Raw genomic sequence first — 14,433 nt, 5'->3', positions numbered from 1 at the left:
GCAACAACCACAGAGAACATTGCAGGTCTTAGTCTCCGTGGTTAAAAACCCTTCAGCAGAACTCTCACTGAGTGCCAACTCTGAGTTTAAGGCAATGCTTTGATGTCTGTATCTCTGTGGGTATCTATATGGCCACATTACAGCAGGTCATGAATTACTGTCTGATAAATAGTTGTTGATTGAATAAATGAAAAATATAATTACAGTAATAAAATAATAATAATGAAATGGAATGGTATACTTAACTATGAATAAAACTTTCAAGGAGAACAGAGATGGATAGCTGACAAAGTAGAAAATGACATTTTTATGGAACCTTTGAGAGCATTCCATTTAACTTCTGCATTTATGAATAAAGAAACAGAGGCCTATATATTTCAAGTTATTTATGCACGGTCACAGGGAATGAGAGGTGAACCCTCAAAGACAATTTCCACACTCTATGACATAGGTACTCTCTAGTAAACCACACTCAAATTCACAGCTAATGACAAAATGTCTGAATTTTATTTTCTGCAAAACTTTAATTCCTAATTTATTGATTGTATAGAAGAGAACTTGACAATTGTTTAGAAGGTGCATCCATCCATTGGTTGCCATGTAAAATCTGTTTATAACTGTCAACATTTTGCTGTACCATAATTGACTTTCTTCACGGTTGCTCTGAAGGTTTCACATGAAACTTGATGTTGCCTCCATATCTGGTCATAGCTAGGAAAGAATTTCTTTCAATATTTTTCTCTCTGCCTGGATTGCTATTAAACTCAGAGCCGTTTCATAACAATGGACATCTCTTGGATTAAGTTTTCCTTCATCTTCCCAGAATTCTCAACCAAATTTTTAAACCCTGATTTCAATGGTTATTATTTATTGTGAACCATTTCAAATCCCCTTTTAAGGCAGGCTGGATATAGAAGTTAGAAAAGTAAACAATCCTTCAGTAACTATGTAGGTAACATACTTCTATGGAGATATTCAAACACCGAGAAGCTGCTCATCTTTCAGGCATGGATCATTCAAAGTTCAGCCTAGATCCCCAGACCTCCATTAAACTAGTAGAGTCCAGGGTTGAAAACTCAGCTCTCATGGATATGGTTTATCAGCAAATGTAACAAATATTTCAACATACATTCATTCAACAATTTCTATGAAGCCAAGACATTGCAAACATCAAAATCAACAGATATTTTAAATGGGAACTGCGTGTATACTCATAGGAGATGATTAATCAGATAAAATCCATAGTTGTACAGTGCCTTACTGTTTCAAGAATATAAAGTTCAAAATTCCAGCCAACAGAAGAACTGGGATCTGATCAACTATGTAGGGTATGTGATGCTGATATGTATTTTCATGTAAAAAACCAGAAATTTGAAGTTTATAATATAAGTTCAATATCTTTCATGAAATAATCCACCAACAGAGATTTTCTCATCTATGTCCTACTTTGCTTTTGCTGAAGGCTTGCCATCTCGGTGAAAGAAAGGGCCACTTAACCAAGACTGCGTCTTGGGAATCACTTTAGAGTGCATGCGACTACATATATAATTTCACGAAAAAAAATCCAATAAAGTTTATAATTACTAAATAAATACATCTTTAAAAATGCATTCACAACATATGGTGCCCCAGAAGACAAGCTTTCCAGTGCTTACCTGGAACACTCTTCTCTGTTTTTAATTTAGTCTCTATTATTCCTGCCTACGTGATTTAACAAACTATTGCCTCTGAGATGTGACTAAAGTCACGGTGTTTAACTGATGCATTTCAAAATATTTACAGCAATTTCATTAAAAAATATCAATGACGGCTGTTCCATTTTTCAAATTATAAATTAACTACCAGAACCAGGGGAAAATATTCAAATGCCAAAGAAATTCTCCATTTAAACTATTGGACTGCTTCTTTGCTGATTTATCACTCAATATTTCTTTTTTACACTTTAAAACTTAGATAAACAAGCCCTATTAAAACCAAATATAGTTCTTTGTTTTGCATAAGAAAATAAGTAGGTAATTTTAAACATGCAGGACAAGCTTTTGTTTATTAAAGTCTTATATCTGTAAAGAGAGTCTGAGTAAATAGATGTATTCCATATGTACTCTAAAAAAGAAAAAAAAAACAGGGACACTACTGTTGCAATTTATAGTATTAATTATTTTTGTGTCCTACAATGAAAGTTCATTGTAATGGATAAGATATGTTAGCCAAGTGCACAGAGAATAAAAGTCCCAAGACAGATGGTGTTATTGCTGTTGGCCAGTTAACAGCCCTGTAGAGAGCAGAGACCAGGAAAAGTTAAGGAAATCATTTTCTTTTAAGACTCTTGTGTGAGGGTGAGGGAAGAGACAACACAAAGAGTACAGATTCTGAAATGAAAAAGATGTAATAAACAGTTCTCATCATCATCATCATCTCAATTACTCTTTCTCCCCTTTCCATCTTCAAAGGTCCTCTCTTGGTTATTTCTTTCCTCAAATGACTATCATCAATGCTTCTCAAAAACAGACCTTAAAGGTGACATGAGAAGACCTCTCCCTCTTGAAGAGCAAAGGGGTTTTGAAATAAAGTTGTGCAAAGAAAGGTTCTTCCTATAGAAACAGGAGTTCATGAAGGGCAGTGACCTTCAATTAACTGTAGCAGAGACTCGCCTCTCATGAGCCTCCTCCATATTAGATAGAGCTTCCTCCATATCCTCACTTTATGCTATTTGTGCATTAACCCATCCCGGCATTCAAAAGACTAGTTGTAGTTTCCATGAAATAACTTTTACAACAACTTTTGTCTTTCTAATTGTTTGTGATGCTGGAAGATAACTCATCATTTTTCTCCAGGTTACAAAAAGGTAAAGGCATTTTTTACTGCAAGAAAGCATACTGCTAGAGGCAATCAATGTTTTATAATCAGGAAGAGAATGTCATTAAGATTCTAAGGCAGCTTCCTAAGAGGTCCCTCTTGTTTGCAGTTGGCAGAATACCAGCTGTTTTGATACAAGTAATGAGTTGCAGTAGACTCAGTAATTACCTCCGTCCTGACTCTACTCAACTCTTCTTATCTCGAGGTACCTATTCCATACTCTTAGGGGGAGAAGATAAGCAGATGGATGTGAGCAGGTGCACAGAACCTCGTGCAGCCACTAGCCTTGAGAGCAATTGGTCAACACCCCCAAAGCCAGTTAAACTCTTAGTAAATGGTTTCCAAACTTCAACAGATGGGCTATTGGTCCCAGTTGTGTTGTTCAACATCCATTTTGACTCCATATAAGAAACTAAAAACTGGGAGTTGGAGGATTGCTTCTCTCTAGTATATTCTATTTCACATTTTATGATTTTGCTCCATTAACTAACGTCTTTTCTTTATAATGGAAAGCTTGGCCTGGTTCTATTTTCTCCACTGGTAGACTGCCACAAAGGGATGACAGTCGTATGGTTACAACCCACCAAGGACTTGAATATGTTTTCATTTTACAATCCAGAAGCAGATGATTAAGTGGAGCTGTTGCAGACATACAAGAACAAGTCAGGCTTCAAACCTACAACTCCTACCCCACAAAATGAGCCAGTTATTACTGCAGCTTAGTTTTAGGAGCTATCTTTTTGGAAGATAACAGAAGTACCATTAGAAAAATCTTATTTTAATGGACCATTTCTGATTTCTAAACATATTTCCAAACTACTTTTTCTACTTCTGACACTTTTCTGAACACTATGAAGGGCAATCTCAAATGAATGATTACAGAACTTCCCTCCTAGAATATTTTCATTTTCCCTGTATTACATTTAGAATCCCCCAGATCTTTATCTTCCACTCGTTTGTCCTTCCTCTCTATTTCTATTTCTCTTCCCCACCACCATCCATCTTCTCAAACTATAAATGCTATTTTAGAGCCCATCTTTTTAGTAAAAGGTTACTTTAAGAACTGATGTCCTGCATCCCTGCTCCTAAACTCCTTACAATTTTACTGTTGTAGTCCCTAATCAGGGATTGGAATTCGGCTTTTATAACTCCAGGGAGAATGTGAATTGCCTCTTTGGCGTGAACATATATACCCACACTGCTTGGTTCTACAACAGTGTTTTTCCAATCCAGAGTTAGAGCCCTGAAGGAAGAAGTAGTCATAGGGAAGAGTGTGGGGAACAGAATCAAGGAAATGCATCTTCACAATGATTCTCCTTGAGGACATTTGCAGGTTCCAGTCCTTCTTCGGTAGCCAGATTATTTTGGCTTTTATTTGAAGATGGGAGGGGTCCCATCTGTCTGGCTTACAGACAGCCAGTCTATAGGCATTTTCCCCTTTCCTGGAACAGGATGAAAATCAGAAATCTCTTATGCCATTCTTAAATCCAACTTGAAACACAGTCACATGACACCAAATCACAAGGTATTTGTCTTTCATCCCTGGTAATGAAGTGAAATTTTTTTGACTTGAATGTTTTTAATGGTATAAATGCAGAATATGGAAGAAGGCAAGAGAGGTATGAACCTGGAATGGAGCCTAATGGGACTGACAATGAACTTTCTCTTGGACTATAAGAAGGCATTCAGTAGCTATTGTTAAAAGTTGAATTGTGTCCCTTCGATTCATATGTTGAAGTCCTAACCCCAAGTACCTCAGAATGTGACCTTATTGGAAGATACGATCTTTACAGAGGCAATCAAGCTACAATGAGGTCATCTGTGTAGGCTCTAATCTAATAAGACAGGTGTTCTTACAAAAAAGAGAAATTTGGACATGGACAGCTACAAAGAGAATGCTGCATGAACGTGAAGATGGCCATCTACAAGCCAAGGAGAGCGGCCTGGAACAGATCCCTCCCTCACAGCCCTCAGAAGGAGGAATCCCTACCAGCACTTTGACTTTGGACTTCAAGCCTCCAGAACTGTAAGGAAAATAGATTTCTATTGTTTAAGCCACCAAGTTTGTGGAGCTTTGTTACGACAACCCTAGCAAACTAATACATCTACCTACCCACATCCTGGAACTCAAACTTTCAATTTTTGACACACTTCAACTGTACATTATTGCTGAGGAAACATATATTTAAATCTATATTATTTTTATATTTGATCTCTTAACTTTAGAAAAAAATCTGTGCTGTTCTCTAATAGTAATGTCTTAGGTTTCATGATAAAAGTCACGATAGCCACAGGAGATGCTGAGAATCATCAAAAACATTTTACAACTGAATAAACTGAGGCAAGTAGAAGTTAGAGGTCTTCTAAGTTACCCAGTTAGTTACAGATGAGGATAGTAACATGGCTCCCAGTCTTCATGTTTTTCTGTTATAACACACAGTCACCCTTGGGTATTAGCCAACAATTCTATCTCATTAAAATGATTTTGCCCTAATTTGTCATGTTAAAAAATATTTAAAGTCAGGATGATATAAGATTAAGTAGAAACTTAGATCACAAAATGGTTTACCCCACTGAAACAGTCTTCTACAAATTCTTGACACGTACATATTCTTAATCAGACTATTGATATTTTCATTGTTACACGGTTGATATATTTTTATACCATTTTGAGATAAGCGCAGCAATGGAAGGTGCAATATCTCAGTTAGTCCATGGAAAGACTAGGATTTTCATTTAAATTCTGCATATTTAAGCAGAGGAAAATATTCTAAGGACTACGTATGTATTCGCTAACTCTCAATAACAGTTTTCACAAGTTGCACTGTATCAAAAAGTTAATTATTTCTTGATAGATCTTTTCTGTTTCTTTCCTCCTCCAATTATTTCCTTTGATACTGATTTTGTTCTTTGAGAAGATTCAGGGGAAACATGGTAGGAATCTTCAAATAGAAGATGTGGAAGAGAACTCTGACTCTTCTACCCTAAAGGGTAGAACTTAGATGAATTGGTTAAAGTTACAATTGAGTAGATTTCAACTTGAAGCAAAGAAAACCTCTAAAGAGAGCTATACTGTGATAGCACTGGCTTCTGCAGAAGATCTGAAGGGTTAGTCACTGGTGACGCTCTAAGCATTAGATCATTTGGAGGATTTGTTATAAGGAAGATTCAAGCAATGATTAGATTAGATTAAATGGCCGTTTTCATCCCAAAAGTCTATGGTTCTATGAACTCAGTAGTAATCTCACCGGACTAGCTCTTCATCTCAACTAACACAGGGCTTATTTCTTCATAATCTTGACACCCTTTGTGCTTGGTTCAGCTGTGTAATTTAACTAACAGACACATTTGGATGACACAGGATGAAACATCAGTCATAGGTCATATGTCAGGTTAGAGGAAGGGCTAAGGTCAAAATTTTTTCTTTGCTACTTACTTATTAGTATGAAATCATATATCTGTCACTATATTGGGTGAGAACAACCAAATGTCCTATAATCATTAAAAAAGCCAATTCTTTAACAGTCATATTAGTCCTTGGGAATCTTTCCTAAAGAACTAAAAATACGTAGTCCATTAAGAGATAATTGAATACTAACCTCCTTCATTTTTTCCAGTTCATTCTGTAAAGCCTGCTTTGCAATCTCAACTTCTATAAGCTGTTGTCTCAGTTTCTCATTTTCATCTTCTGTTGTCGTTCTCTTTTCTTCCACATTTTCCAATTCATGGTGGAGTCTCACAGATACATCCTTTGCAACCTAAATGAAAGCAGTTTGTAACAAGAGAATATAATTAAAGACAACAAAATAAGTTGGCTAAAGTGATATTCATACTAAAGTAACAAGAGCCAATGCTTATACAGTGTTCGCCATGTGCCAGGCATCTTTCCAGATGTTTTAAATATAAGCCATTGACATACATAAACCATTTAACTCTCACAACAATCCCATGAAATAGGTACTGTTATTATTCCTATTTTATAGATGAGGAAACTAAGTCTCAGAGATGTGAAGTAATATGCTCAAGGTCATATAGGTAACAAATGGCGAGGGGTCTGGCTCTTGACTTTGTTCCCTTAACTTCTACATGACAGTGTGGTAATAAATGTTCAATTGTGTTTTATTATGTGAGGAGAAATTTCACATATCTCCTATAATTTTACAAAAAAAAAACCTATGAGGGAGGTGCTTCTGTTAATACACATTTTAAAGACCAGAAAACAAATTTTTCACAAGTGGTGTACGGGGCTTGAATTTTGATCCTATACCTCTGGGTGTTTAGTTTTAGGAAACATTTTAGTCCTTGAGATTAAGCTTCTAAAAAAATGACAGTGCGCATTTTTGCCTCCTGTTTTGAGATTACGTTGGAAATTTTAGGGTTGGGAAGAAAGGTGGAGCAGCCTGGTGTAGTGACTCAGTGCCAGGCTGTGGTTTTAGACTGGGTGGGGAGCCAGCCTGGCCACATACTAGTTGAGTTCCAGGTCTGGAAGCTTGGCACTTAACCTCTGTAAAAGGTTCAGCTTGGGCACCTGTTAAATGATGCTATTAATAATCCCTACCTTACAGTTTTGTTGTGTTTTCTACTTGAGAACTAAGTGAGATAATAATATATGTAACAATGCTTGCACAGTGCCTGGTGCCTAGTGTGTACTCAACAAATGAGAGGAAAAGAAGAAAAAGAGAAATAATACAACAACTTTCATAAAATGCTTCCTCATAGCTTTCTTTAAAACAAATATAGGATAATTACAATTGATTTTTATATTTTGACGAAGTTAATACAACTAAAATTATGTTTGTTTCCTTGTTCATAGCCATGAAGATAACATCTGATTTGCACTGTCAGAGAATCTGCCTACAGTCAAACTGAACTGAACAGCCCACACCTGCCTAAAAACTGCATTTCAAGGCTAAAATTTCTCCACTGGGGGAGATTCTGAAGAAGCAACTTCACCTTAAGAAGGAGGCTCTTTCATTTAGTTCGCTCTCCCTTTACTTCTCCAAAAGGAGCCGCAAGTGGACAGTTTTGCTTCTGGGGAGACATCGCAGAGGTAACACAGAAGGGAAGGAGTCCTGGAGGGGGGGGGGGGGGGGGGGGGGGGAGCGGTCTTGCAGAGAGAAATCTTAACTTTAACACCTTCCCAATGCTGTTCTTATTCTGGGCTCCTCCTCTGGAGGAGTCTTCATCATGCTGCTCTTGGGTGCCTGATTCTGCCTGGCCTTCACTAGGAAGACAACCCCTGGAGGCCAGATCAAGGCCAGAGCCTTCGCTCTGCCACGCCCTTGTTTCCGCCAGGGACGGAGGCGCCCTCTTCCCCCCACCTCTGGAAGAGTCACCCCCAGGAGAGCCCACAGGGCTCCCTCTCCGCAAGACCTTCCACACCCACTGGACTCTTCAAACCCACCTGTCTGTTCTGCATCTTCCCCTTCCGGGATCCTGGTATTTTGTGGTCAGCGCTGCAAAACTCCGTGTCCCTAAAGCTCTTTGCCAGTCACCACTGAAGGCCTTCAGCGCAAAAAGCCCTCGACCAGAGTTCCCCCCACCCTGCCCCGCTCCCCGCGCCCGGCGCCCCGCCGCCCCTGCTGTGCGTCCCCAGCCCGGTGCCGCAGACCTTGAGGTCCTGCTCCAGGCTGCGCAACAGCTCCCCGTCGATCTCCCCGGTCTGCGCGTAGCGGAGCCTTTTGCGCTCGGCTTTGCGGAGGCGGTACTGCAAGATCCGGCAGTTTTTGTTGGCTCTCTCCAACTCGTGGCGCATTTCCTGCAGTTGGCAGGCATCCTCCTCGAAGAAAGTGTCCCTCATCTCGTCCATCTCGGTCCTCAGCTCATCGATCTCGTTCTGAGGTGGTAACAGGCCGCGGGTCAAAATTAGCCTCTTCCCCCACCCCTCCGACATACACCGTGTACACCCCATCCCAAGTCCAAATTCCCAGCTTTACTGCCCCTTCTCCGTGAGACAGGAGTGACACGGAGCTGAATGAAGGAGAAGAAACTGAAAAAACGGACCCTCTTTAGGCCTCTCTCTCCTACTCTAGCTCTATGAAAAAGTGGGACATACCATGATAAATCAGAGAAACGAAGGCCCAGATTTGGATTTAAATTAAAATCTAACGCTATCTCAGGCTGCTTTAAATCCGGAAAAGGCCGAGGAACCCCCTCTCCTCATTTCCTGTTCCCCTCCTTCTTCAAGGCTCCCTAACAGGTTAGCAGCCTTTCACCCCCGCCCGGACACGCCCTAATCCTCCGAGGCCCACACCTCCCCTCCCCCACCAGGTTCCCCCCACTCTCCTCACCTTGAGAGTCTCGTTTTCCTCTCGCAGCTTCTCCATCTCCTCCTGCATTTCTTCCTGCTCCTGGAGCTGCTGGGGGTGCGGCTGCGACGATGGGGGCGCCGCCGCCTGCATGCCCCCGCCGCTCGTGCTGCCCTCTGCGCTCTGCTGGGGGCCTTCTGCTGCCGCCGCCATTGGGGAGGAGGAAGGGAGTGCGAGGGGCTCGCAGATGGCAAGGGTGCCAGCGACCGGGGAGCTGCGGCTGCTGCTGCTGCCGCCGTTCTTAGTGTGCATCTGAGCTGCGGCCGCCGCCGCTGCCGCCCGCTCTTTCTTGAGATGGAACTGGATGAGCTCAGACTGCAGACATCCTTCCTTCCAGTAGCTCCCTCCGCCACCACTGCCACCCCCCACCACACCGCTTCCGGAGTTTCTGCTGCCAGGGCCTGGGGTTTTGCCCGCAGAGGAGGAGGATGGCGAAGGGGAGGCCCCCTCGCCGCCGCTGCCGCCCCTCTGCTGAGCCCGTACGCCTTTCCCTCGCCAGCCCCTGGGCGGCGGCGGCGGCTGCGGAGCGCCCCCCTCCCTTTCTCCGGAGCCGCCGCCGGCTCCTCCTCCTTCCCCACCCCCTCCTCCTCCTTCCCCCAGCGGAGGGGGTTCCCCGAGTTTAGAGGACACGGGTTCTAGCTCCCGGGGCGGCTCCTCCGACGGGCCAGGCCTCCTGCCGCCCACCGGGGCCAGGGTCGCCGCGGGGGCCGCTTCAGCACCAGGCGCAGTCTGGACAGCTCCCGGCGCGGCCCCTTTGGGCGCCAGGGGCGCTGCCTTCTCCGCTCCGCCTCCGCCTCCTCGGGCGATGGCTGGAGGCGCTGAGCGGCTCCCGGTCTTGTTGCCCTGCTGTTGCTGCTGCAGCTGCTGCTGTCGAACAGAATTGACTTTAGTGCCGGCCCCCGCAGGGGACCGGGCGGCCGCGGTTGTCTGTCGGACCGAATTGTCCCTCAGTCTAGCAGGTGACTGAGCACGCTGCTGCTTTCTGCTGCTGCCCTCCGGGTGCAGGCGAGCTTCTGTGGCAGCAGTGGCGGCACAAGCTGCGGCGGTGGCAGGGGCAGCGCCCCCCGTCGGTGGCTGACTCATGGCAGTCTAGAAAAAATCTACCCAATGAGATTTAGAACGGTCCATCACCAGATCATTCTCCTCCTTCCTCACTGCCACCAACCTTTCTTTCTAACCTGGCACAAAAACAAGAGAAGGGAAGCGCACAGCATGTCTGAATTGTTGCAGAGCAAAGAGTGATTTTCTTAAACAAGAGAAGCCCTAGAAAATGAGATTTTTGGAAGGCGCTTAATAGAAGCCTTGACTTTAGGAATAGGATGCACAATTATCAATTCTCATTTTGCCCAGGGAGGCGCCATCTCCTTCTGACGCCACCTCAGTAAATGACGACCTGAAAGCAACTAAATCTAACATTCTAGGGTAGCAGGTTTTGGCAAGAGTGAAATATGGAGACAGAAAGGAATTGTTAGGGAGAGAGATTTAAAAAAAAAAAAAGAGGATAAGGTCAGGAGGAAGGTTCAGAAGGAAAAGGAAATGTCCACATGCTAAAGTTGTCAATACCCTCCCCGCTTTTTCGACCTTGCTTTTCCTCACTATCAAATCTGCATTTTAAAGCCTAGTTTAGTGGAGAAAGTTTTATTTAATTAATATTCCCAAGTGTCAATTAGAGGGAAAGGGTTATGATGAAGGTTCCTAGAGATTTGCTATGGATAAATGGCACTATTCTCAAACAACTCTAAACCTTAATGCTCTTGGTTAGAGAAATGTACCCAATTTCCTTTAGATGAGAACTAAGAGAAAATACAAATAATGGATGACTTTAAATCAACTTCAGTTTCAAGAAAATAATGGCATTAGGAATCATCTATATGGTTTAGTCATCAGCAACCCTAAACGGATTTTTTTAGCTTTAGGAAAAATTTTTTAAAATGCTTTTGGAAAAGTTTATTCGAGGCTGTGCACAATTTCTTAAATTACGGGTGGTGACTCTTTCTAGACTAACCCAAATTTCACAGTTCTGTGGAATCATTTTAGTTTCAAGTGTAATTGCTAGATATAAAATGTTTTCATTCTTAAGAATGAAAATGGCATGGAGGGCATATCATACATATCGTAGGCAAAGCTGTACTCTTAAAGTGCCCAGTCCCTCCTATGGAACCAAATTCTGAGATAAAATGATGCTGCATCCAAGACAGCTGGTGCATCCTGACCCTGCACCCCGAAGGCTGGTGCATCCTCACTCATGGCGATAAGAGCAATTTCTATTGTGCATTTTTCCCAAGGCAAATCTATCACTGGGTTTTAAAATCTGGAAAATAGCAAGCCATTGCCTCCTGGGTTCTTCTCCCTAGTGATCCAGCTAGCTAGTAAGCTAATCAATTGGGTGCCTTTGCCTTAGAACTATAATTTCTCTCTAAAGTACCGAAAAGGGTATGACTAGGCAGAAAGTTCTGTTTAAAAAAAATTTTTTTTCCTATTAGGAGAGGAGATACTTGTTAGTTATTTTACTAACATTATGCCTGTCATTAGTCAACCTTCAGTGATACCTCATTTTATAAAGAAAAATTATTGGAAGTATCCTTCTCCATCTCCCTTTCTCTTTCTAGGATCTCCTTCCAACTCATTTTGGAAAATAATAGAGAAGAAAGAAGACAATAGAGAAAAAAAAAGTTCCCCATCAACTTATTTTCTACATGTTCTCCGGGAGCCACATGCTCCTAGAAGAGCCTAGTTCATCGGCATGGGTCACACTAACGTGGACCACCCAAACAAGTTATATTGCCAACGCAAGCTTGAATTAGGCAGAATCACTCTGGAGATAAGTGCCACCAGAGAAACGTTGAACTCGGGCCCCATACAGCTCTCACCCAAGAGAAAGCTCGTTTTACAGGAACACAGCTCCCACAATCAAAGGTACCTGGCTTCTGTCACGTGGTTCTCACAAAGTGACAAGATGCTGTGTCTCTTCAAGGCTTTGCCCGTGGAAATCACCAACCAAGCAACCCCAGCATGGCCCAAACCAACATTTTTAATCAATGGTTTCATCTGCCCACTGACCCACCCCATTTCTCATGCCCATCCCTTTAGAAATCCAGAAGAACTGCTCACTTCTCAGCAGAGGCGATGTTTCCAAGTTGATGCAAATCAACAGCCCTTCCCTTTCGATCTTCCAGGAACCTCAGGGTTTATGATTGTGTCTTTCAGAGACGAGGGAAGTTTAGCTTCGTAGTATGATGTGCGACTTTCTGGCCGAGCACGACTTTGGGCCCGCTCGCCCCAGTTCCACACCCGTTCGATTTCTCCAAACAACGGCGTTAACGTGCAGACTCAGAGGCCTCAGAGCCGGTTCCTTCATCAGTCCGCGGCTGGGGTGGATCTGCGGCTCGAAGGAGGCGAACACGCGAGGTACCACGCCGTGCCAGACGCTCCCCAGGAAGTGCACAGATATTCATGAGCTGACCTCACCAGACCCAGCAGGGGAGGGGGCGGAATTGCAAGGGAGGGTAGAAGTAACCGAAGAGAAGCTACTTTCAAAAGGAAAGAGAAAAAGGCAGGGACGGGGGGCGGGGGGGGGGCAAGACAAAAAGGCCAGAGCCACGCCCGAGATGGAAGATCGGTGGTCGCTCTCAAAGCTTTCAAAGTGCCTGCCTCACTCCAATATCCTGTGCTTGGCAGAAGATTCCCAAACGTCTCGAAATAGGAGGCACCGGTTTTCTGTAAAGCTTTGTCCTGGGCTGGATCAATTTCCATCAATTATTTACTTGAGCTCTTTTCTCAGGGAGGCGGATTCCAACAGCGTTCCGGGCGTGACTGACGTCTCCCGGTGCAGCTGCGAGGCGCTGGCGGGCGGCTGCTGGGAGTTCTCTTTGTTCGTTCACTTTAATCCTCAGCGGAGCTCTCCACGCGGTGCACTCTCCCCACCCCCAGCCCGGGCGGAGTCAGCAGACGTCGTTTCCACGAGTAGATAATGGTTGCCAGACCCAGCGTCCCGCAGACAAAGGGTTCTTGTGCAATTTAGTGCAACGACTCGTTTAGTGCAAACCGAATAACATCGGTTTACAGAGATCATTTGCAGACGGGTTTGCCTTTGGTACATTTTCTTCTCCTCTTCATTAAGTTCTAGTTTCCGCTTTGAATACAAGGAACAGTTGCCGGGATCTGTAATCTTTATAGTAGTGCATGTGGGTAACACGAATCATCAAGAGTGTATTTATAAGATATAAGCTTAAAGGGAATTCAGGGGGAAAAAGGGAATTCAGAGTACATGCCTTTACAATGTACACTAATCCACAGTGTTCCACAGTAATAATATTTTAAAAATCCAACAGGAAAATTCCCTTTTCTCTTCCAGTTTTGTTTTTTGGGGGGAGGATAGGAGCATGAAGGTCTGCCTCCTACCTCTAAGAATTCCTTGGTGAACTTGAAGGTGAGAATAAACGTAAACATTGCTTTCGAAAGGGTATTTTTTTCGTAATTAAATTTCTTTTCCAACAATATCGTGGTTTTGTAGGTAAAAGGAAGTCAATATTTTGATAAAATAATTCTTTATGCTAACATGAATTTTAGTGCAAAATTCTATTTTCCAAATGTAACATCCTGCATTAAAAATGAAATAAAACAATTTAATTATGTAACAATTTACTCAGTTTAACAATGAGTAGTTTGCATACAAGCAACACCATTACAGCAAAATAAAAAAGACGTTCAAGCCCTCGTGATTAATATCTCCAGCGATAAATAAGACAACTATAGTATCAGGACAAAACATTCACGGATTCAGCTGGTCCAAAATAGTAAGTGCCTAGTGCATGGCCAGCACTGTCCAAGGTGCTGGGTATGCAAAGATAAATTAAGAAATAATTCTGTTCTAGGGAGGCTCAAGCTTATGAATGAGAATTGGGATAATTTCCATATAACTCTATGAATACTTATGGCAAGTTGAATTGTGATGTCTGTGACATCCATGATAAATAGCTCAGACCTTGACAGCATATCAAAAATAAAAGAAAAATAAGAAAGTAAAATGTAATCACAATTCAAATTAGGCAATTTGTCATTATATACTCACACTTGAGTTGTGATTTCCTTAAAAAATATCAAGATCCACAGATCTCATTCAACTAAAAATATTTCTTCTGATTAATCTTTAAAAATAAGATAATGATATTATAAACGTACTCTGAGAACACAAAACCTACCTGATCCCTCTTCTCTAAGAACTTGCACTCTGTTCAAGTATCTATGTTTCAAATTTTTCCTAAGGTAG

General features: G+C 42.4%; 1 protein-coding gene across 2 annotated transcripts in view; it reads right to left on the bottom strand.

The window, feature by feature from the left end:
• Nucleotides 1-10,247, bottom strand: part of SOGA3 (SOGA family member 3) — a 64,211-nt gene extending 53,964 nt beyond the window's left edge. For both annotated transcript variants that reach the window (XM_046677057.1, XM_046677058.1), the window contains exons 1-3: nt 9,147-10,247; nt 8,468-8,692; nt 6,456-6,614 (exon numbers count right to left, since the gene is read on the bottom strand). In XM_046677057.1, the coding sequence (XP_046533013.1) occupies nt 6,456-6,614; nt 8,468-8,692; nt 9,147-10,247 (1,485 nt within the window). The remainder of the gene's footprint in view (nt 1-6,455; nt 6,615-8,467; nt 8,693-9,146) is intronic.
• Between the last annotated feature and the right edge of the window lie 4,186 nt (nt 10,248-14,433).

This window comes from Equus quagga, chromosome 11, assembly GCF_021613505.1.
Source record: "Equus quagga isolate Etosha38 chromosome 11, UCLA_HA_Equagga_1.0, whole genome shotgun sequence".
Taxonomy (NCBI): Eukaryota; Metazoa; Chordata; class Mammalia; order Perissodactyla; family Equidae; genus Equus; species Equus quagga.
The sequence above is the reverse complement of the archived record's forward strand: the minus strand, read 5'-3'. Positions and strand labels throughout refer to the sequence as shown.